The 7,403-nt window shown below is 36.0% G+C and overlaps 1 protein-coding gene across 1 annotated transcript; it reads left to right on the top strand.

Annotated features, from left to right (window-relative positions):
* Nucleotides 1-862: 862 nt before the first annotated feature.
* Nucleotides 863-2,047, top strand: LOC113337181 (MDIS1-interacting receptor like kinase 2-like). The gene is made up of 2 exons (XM_026582886.1): nt 863-1,929; nt 2,012-2,047. The coding sequence occupies exons 1-2, from the start codon at nt 1,177-1,179 to the stop codon at nt 2,045-2,047; spliced, it is 789 nt and encodes a 262-aa protein (XP_026438671.1). The 5' UTR covers nt 863-1,176.
* The last annotated feature ends 5,356 nt before the right edge of the window (nt 2,048-7,403 follow it).

Here is a 7,403-nt window from a genome sequence, read left to right as displayed (position 1 = left end):
CACTATTGAACAGTGGTTTCCACTTGCCATAATATATAGTTGGTGTTGGTGTCGGGTTTTTGAAGAAACGACTGAACTTCGGTCTAGAGAGTTGAATGAACCCGGTCAACTAGTTTAGGTCGGTATGTCTAGGCCTTGAGCTTAACCTAAAGTCTTTTCACAGTATTGTGAACGGGACAAATGCATCACAAGTGATCTTACTTGGTCGGCACCACCACCATATGGTGCAATTATCACACTCAATGTATAATAATTTCTTTCGATATCAGTGTGTTTACACTATATAAGTCAAGTAATTGAGAATCTTTCAGTGGTCCATTCATTTATTTTTTCCCCACTAACGTAGAAACTGGGGAAGTCCTCAAAGACTTCTGTAAATTGAGGCACTACACAAAAAAACCTTGGAATACCATATTCATAACTCAAAAGTCATCTCTAAAAAATGTTTTTAGGAGTAAAATTTACTAGTGCTAATTCGTTAATGGTGGCACTACTGCTGGTTTCATTTTACATAGTTGATGTTGTTTCGTTTGATTCATCTTCTTCCAATCATTCGTTAACTCGCAAAATACAATTACGGGTAGTGGTAGCAGAAGAAGTAGAAGCTCTATTCAAGTGGAAATCTAGTCTTAATATATCTCACTCTGTGCTTAATTCTTGGAAGATAAATTCCACTGCGATTACAACGAGTCCGTGCAAGTGGTACGGAATCACTTGTAACAGCCAGGGAAGCATCACGGATTTGAAACTAAAAGGTTTGGGCATTCAAGGTACACTCCTTAATTTCAACTTTTCATCTTTCGCCAACTTATTTAGTATCAACTTGCGCAACAACACATTCTTCGGATACATACCCTTTCAGATAAGTTACCTTTCGAAACTAGCCTACCTTGATCTTTCTTACAATAATTTTTCTGGATATATCCCACCAGAAATAGGTTCCGCTACAAGTTTGCGCGGACTAGACATTGGTTATAATCAAATTATTGGTTCAGTTCCTACTTCTTTGTGTAATCTGAGCAACCTGACCTATCTACTCTTATATGAAAATCAACTTTCTGCAGACTAACGTCTCTTGCAGACTTGGCACTACAGAAAAACAATCTCGTCGGTCCGATCCCTACTTCTTTATGTCATTCTACATTTGGAACCTTATCTTCCTTGAAATATCTCGACATGTCAGATAATAAGCTCATCGGACCGATACCCAGACAACTCGGATACATTCCATCTCAGATTGGAAACTTGGATTCATTACAGTATAAATTGGATCTCAGTCAAAATGAGCTTGCAGGGGAGATACCATCCGATCTTGGAAAATTAAACAAATTGGTAGAGCTAAATCTATCTCACAACAAGCTTTCGGGTTCAGTTCCGAACTCTTTTAGTGAAATGCTTAGCTTGACCGTTGTTGATATTTCGTATAACGAATTAAGCGGTCCTATTCCAAACATCAAGGCTTTTACGGATGCTTCAATTGATGCATTGAGGAGCAATCGAGGTTTATGTGGTAATCACTCTGGTGGTCTGAGACCATGTAATTCCTCGGTTACGAATGCAATACAGGAGGCCAACTCTGACAAACTTGCAGGCGTAAAAATTCTAGTTCCATTGTTCGGTTTATTGTTCATTTTTTTTGTAGTTCTTGCTTTTCTTTTTCGGTTCCGAAAAAGATTAGGTAGAAATGTTGAACATCAAGATGAATCTAAAGCTACGAATACTGGGATAAATCTATTCTCGATATGGAATTATGATGGGAAACTAGTGTTTGAAGATATACTTGATGCAACAGAGAATTTTGATACCAAATATTGCATTGGGACGGGAGGGTATGGGAGTGTTTACAAGGCAGAGTTATCGACAGGTCAGGTTGTTGCTGTGAAGAAACTTCACTTGTCAGGTGAAGATTCTGAAATAGTCGATCTCAAGGTATTTGAAAGCGAAGTGCAGGCCTTGACAGAAACTCGTCACCGGAACATCGTGAAACTCTTTGGTTACTGTTCTAATCTAGAACAAGGAATTTCATTCTTGGTGTACGAGTTTATAGAAAGGGGAAGCTTGAAAAATATTTTATTTGACGGAGAACGAGCAGCGGAGTTTGATTGGGCAAAGAGAATAAAATTCATAAAGGGAATGGCTGATGCACTTTCTTACATGCACCATGACTGCACACCAGCCATAGTTCACAGGGACGTAACCAGCAACAATGTTTTGTTGGATTCAGATTACGACGCACATATCTCTGATTTCGGTACTGCGAGGATTTTGAAGCCAGATTCATCCAATTGGACTTCACTTGCTGGAACATATGGATATGTCGCTCCAGGTACATCTTAGCAAATTTTGTTTGTCTAATATTTCTCTTGCTCCCTATTATTAACCACTAGGATATTCCCACAGAGCTTGCCTATACGATGAAAGTAACGGAAAAATGGGATGTTTATAGCTTTGGCGTGGTCATGTTAGAAGTACTAATGGGGAGGCATCCATCCGATGTCACTGCATTACTCCCTCCTGCCCACCTACTGTTGTCTTTGGCTTCTAGTACTGTGGGACAAGATGTAAGGTTGAAAGACATCTTGGACAAGTGCATTGAAGCACCAGGAGATTTGGTGAAAAAGCAAATAATGTATTTTGTGCAGGTTGGATTTTCATGCTTACGTAGTGATCCTCGTACTCGGCCAACTATGCAAGAAGTATCCGCACAACTATCATTGTCAGCTCAGAGTATGCCGTCTTTTGGGAAGCCCTTTGAGACTATTACATTGAGTGAACTACTGATAGATTCACAAGAATGATATATGTGCAACCAAGCTATTTCTTGCAAATTTCGGCCGTATTTTCATATATTTTCAGATATTTATTCTAGAAAATAATATATACGCTGCAAATATATAAAGTTCACATGAAAAGAAAGACAAAAATATTTTAATTTTTTCAACATAGAAACAAAATTTTGGTACAACCAATTTTACATTAATCAGGTTCTAATTAAGGAACATGTTGTCATACCACATACCTTTTATTACATTTATCACCTAAATTGTAATATTCATGAAATCTTTTGACTTAAATTCCTGGCACTATAAAACACTATCAAGGCAAAAGCGTTAAAAAATATCGAGCTTTCAAGGCTGCTTCTTCCTTCCGATATAATCATCATGTTTAGTCTCAGGATTTCTGGTCTTCTTCACACTTTCTTGTTTTTGTGCACATTCAGTTGATGGGTCTATTTTGGGTATTTTTGCACACCCAAAGTTTGTCACAGTGAAAAATGATATAGATCCGAAATTTAGAGTAGCTTTAAAAATTCATTGTTGGTTAGCTGATGATGATTTGGGTGAGCATATGCTGTATTATGGAGAAAACTTCCAAGGGAAATTTAAATTTTCAAAATTTCTACTTTTTGGAAGGATGAATTCTCCAAACTGTATAGCTTATCTACGGTGGGGTATGTAAATTTTCCACACTGTATGTTGCTTAGGGTTCGTATTTGACGGTTTTCAAAAAACAAAAAAAATCCAACTTTCTACTTCATGCGATTAAAAGCAAAAAACAATGTTATTGGAGTTGAATTAGAGGTATACCTCACCCTGTTGAGCATTCAGTTCTTGATATTAATCTTCTTTTGGTTCTTCAAATTCATAATATTGCTCATATTATTCATGTATAGGTTGAGTTTTTGGTTGGGTTAGATATTCTTGATTATCTATAGTTGTTTTATTTGATAGATGAGGATTCACCTAACTCACTAATCTTACTATAACTATTCATTTGGATTGAGAAAACCTAAATTTCTAGGTTTTTCTCAAACATTTTCTTTCTCCTTCACTCTTAAAAAAAAAAAAAAAGTTTTGGTTCATGCTAACTATAAACCAAATAATTAGTCTAATCTAATTATTAATATTATTTAGTTTAATTAATTTTATAATTCATAGAGAACATTTTAGCCATTACATAAAATAGTTGGATAAGTGGATTTGTTGATTACTATTTGGAAACCAGATTTTGTCATCTTATGAGCACTTAGAACTCAATATTTGGAGCCCCTACAATAGATTTCAAAATTATCCAACTGAACCAGAAGAATATCATGATTTAACGTCCAGTTAACCACTCATGCCTAGATAATTTGTTTCTAAATTTTTACCAACAAAACGTGGAAAATAGCCACGTGTTTAATAAACCGTGTTAAACACAAATGTTACCTTTCCAATGTTTGTTCTTTCGTCATTTTGGATTGCACATCTTCAAACTCCATAAATGTAAATTCGTAGGTTTTCTTTAATCTATCACATCTAAAGACCTAAAGGCCTAGATAAATAAAGCTCTCACGTTGAACGGTAAGGAGAAGTTAGTGAAGATGACCAAATTCCTCTTGGAAAAACTTCTCATCGTTGGTTGGTTCTATTTTGTGAGGTTTAGAATCATTTAATAATAGTATCAGACAAAACAAGAGTAGATGGAAATGCATGTTCCAATATCAGGTGAAAGATTTGATCTGCATAACCTAAATTACATGATGGCAACCCAAATTCTTTATCTGGCTGCAAACAACTGAATAGTTCAATCAGCCATCGTAGGAAATTGGGGAAAATATTACACTTTTCATTTGCTATCGGCATTTGTAGATTCCTATTGAGCATGCCGGCTAGAGGAAATTTATGACTTACCATACTGGCGTTGTTTTAAAAATAAAATACAATACCGAGATAGAATCCCAGCATACTCCAATATTTGACAACAATGCCAGGAGAGGTAAAAGTCTAACCAGAAAAAAAAAAAATCAGTTTTAAACGCAGTTGGACAAAGCATAGTCTCATACTAGAAAAACCCCTTAGCATCTTGCCAATTTATTAAGCAAAAATGCAAGCCCACCAAGTCAAATCATTGATAACTGGATGTTGGATGATGCTTCGTGACTTGCTCTAGCGTACAGGTTACAGAACTATACGCAGGTCAACCTTGTTTTGAAGGAACTCAAACAAACTTTAGCAAAAACATTTGACATCGGAAATGGCAACCATGTAAGTCCCTGTGCACATACTAGTAATATCTACATTACTGGTACTAGCAGTAGCTTTTATACTTTTTAGATTTTAATAAAGAATATTGGTATGGTCTTTGATCTATGCCGGCATATGCACATGCGAAAATTCAAAAAACTACAACCTTGACTACCGGCATGGTATTCATACTGAAAATAATACTGACATTGTAAAATGGCATGATGTTAATACTAAAACTATGCCGGTACGCAAAATCGGCATTGTATCCATGATTAATACAATGTCGGCATTAACTGTAACTGAAAATTTCGGTTACAATTTTGGATACTAAACCTAAACGAGTTCTTTTAAAACAATAATAATCAATCATTAGGTTTGTATCGAGGAGGCAAGTTTATATAATCTATATTAATAGCCGAAGAAATTTTTGAAGCAACAATATAATCATGTTGAAATCGATGATGGAGGAAAAAATATTGTTTCCAAAGATAACCGTCAAGGGGGAAAAAAGTTTAAAGGGAATGGGGGTATGAGAAGAATAGGCTTGGGTTTTTAGATTTATTAATTTTTTTTTATAGTTTAGCATTTTCGTCCCTACAAAACACCCATTAGAATGACTTTAAGGATGTGAATAATATTTCATAACTCCCAATTATTTTGCATATCTCTCTATCGCGCGTTCTCTATATGGTCTAAGACAAGCTCCTCGAGCCTGGAATACAAAGTTAGATCAAATCTTAATAGAAATCAGATTTGTTAAGTGCTCTAAAGAAACATCAGTATACAGAAGAGAAGAAAAGGGAACGCTTCTTGTGATTGCATCCTATGTAGATGATCTATTTTTGACTGGCAATACCCTTAAGGTGATCAATGAGTTCAAGAGAGAAATGTCATCAAAGTTTGAGTGTGAGACTCGGAAAACTCACTATTACCTTGGCGTAGAAGTACATCAAGAGTAGATGGGATTCAGATTAAACAAGAAGACGTATGCCAAGAAGAATTTGAAAGAAGCAGGACTTGAAACTTGTAATCCAACTAAGCATACAATGGAGTTTGGACTTAAGTTTCAACGGCACAAGAAGAAGCTGAGATTGATCCAATGAGTTATAGAAGAAATGTTGGATGCCTAAGATACTTATTACACACAAGACCAAATTTGGCTTTCTCTGTGGGAGTAGCAAGCCGTTATATGAAGAGTCCACACAAGTCTCATGGTGATGTAATAAAGCAGAAATTGAGATATCTAAGAGGAACAATCAGCTGTGGATTGAAGTATGGTCGAGGAGGATCAAAAGGAATTGTTGGGTATAGTGACAGCAGTCATAATATTGACCAAAATGATGGAAAAGGTACGACAGGTCATATCTTCTACCTAGGAGATGCACCTATCACATGGTGCTCACAGAAGCAAGACACAGTAGCTCTGTCATCATGCGAAGCTGAGTTCATGGCCGCAACAGAAGCAGCTAAACAAGAACTGTTGGGTGAAATCAAAGGAAGAGAACCTGAAAAAGTTCTCATCAAGATTAATAATAAGTCTGCAATTGCACTCACTAAAAATCCAGTGGTTCATGGGAAGACGAAACACATTCACAAAAGGTTTCATTTCATACGAGAATGCATCGAGAAGGAGATCATCAACGTTGAACACATACCAGGAACTGAGCAGAAAGCAGATATATTGACAAAGGCATTAGGTCGGATCAAGTTTGAAGAAGTGAGACAACTGATTGGAGTACAAGATATGTCACGGGTAAGGTTGAAGCTTAACGGGGAGAATGTTGGTTAAACTTCAACATTAAGACTAAGATAATCTCTAACAAGTTGGTTAGGATAAGAAAAGGCAATTGATGATCCTAAGGGAATTAGAGGTCATCTAGTTCTAAGAAAAGGAAAGACATGTAATAAAGTAATAGGACTAGGAAAAAGAATTCATAGTTCTATATATATGATCACCAAAATTGTGGTTGATCATATGAGCAAGATTAGACCTTTGTGTTTAGTTTTGAGAGATTTTCTAAACATCAATAAAGAGAGTTGTCTTTATATAAGCTAAGATTGATCTTGAAGGTGCCATTAAACTCAAGAACATTGCATGTACTGTGAACCCAACTTTACCGTGTGCATTACGAAAATTCAGTCGTGCATCTCTGATTACAGCCATAACAACTTCTTCGTTGGCCATCATTGATAGTGCTCGGAATTTTCTCTAAATTTGAAATCGAATACTAATGGTGTTTGGATGCTTTTTCTCGACAATACCAATTCTAGATGTGCTTATATAGGCTTCAATGACTCCCAATAATACTATGACTAAGAAAAGGAAGTAATATATGGGAAACAAGCTGGAACTAAGAAAAGAAAACCCTAAACTAGGAAACAGACTACATCCTT

This window comes from Papaver somniferum, unplaced genomic scaffold, assembly GCF_003573695.1.
Source record: "Papaver somniferum cultivar HN1 unplaced genomic scaffold, ASM357369v1 unplaced-scaffold_158, whole genome shotgun sequence".
NCBI classification, from domain to species: Eukaryota; Viridiplantae; Streptophyta; class Magnoliopsida; order Ranunculales; family Papaveraceae; genus Papaver; species Papaver somniferum.
Note: the sequence above shows the minus strand (reverse complement) of the source record. Positions and strands in the feature narration are given on the sequence as shown.

Coding starts and splice junctions, on each gene's coding strand:
- LOC113337181 (XM_026582886.1), top strand. CDS start 1,177: ATGTCAGATAATAAGCTCATCGGACCGATACCCAGACAACTCGGATAC. Junction 1,930..2,011: donor CTGAAATAGTCGATCTCAAG/GTATTTGAAAGC, acceptor GTTCTAATCTAG/AACAAGGAATTTCATTCTTG.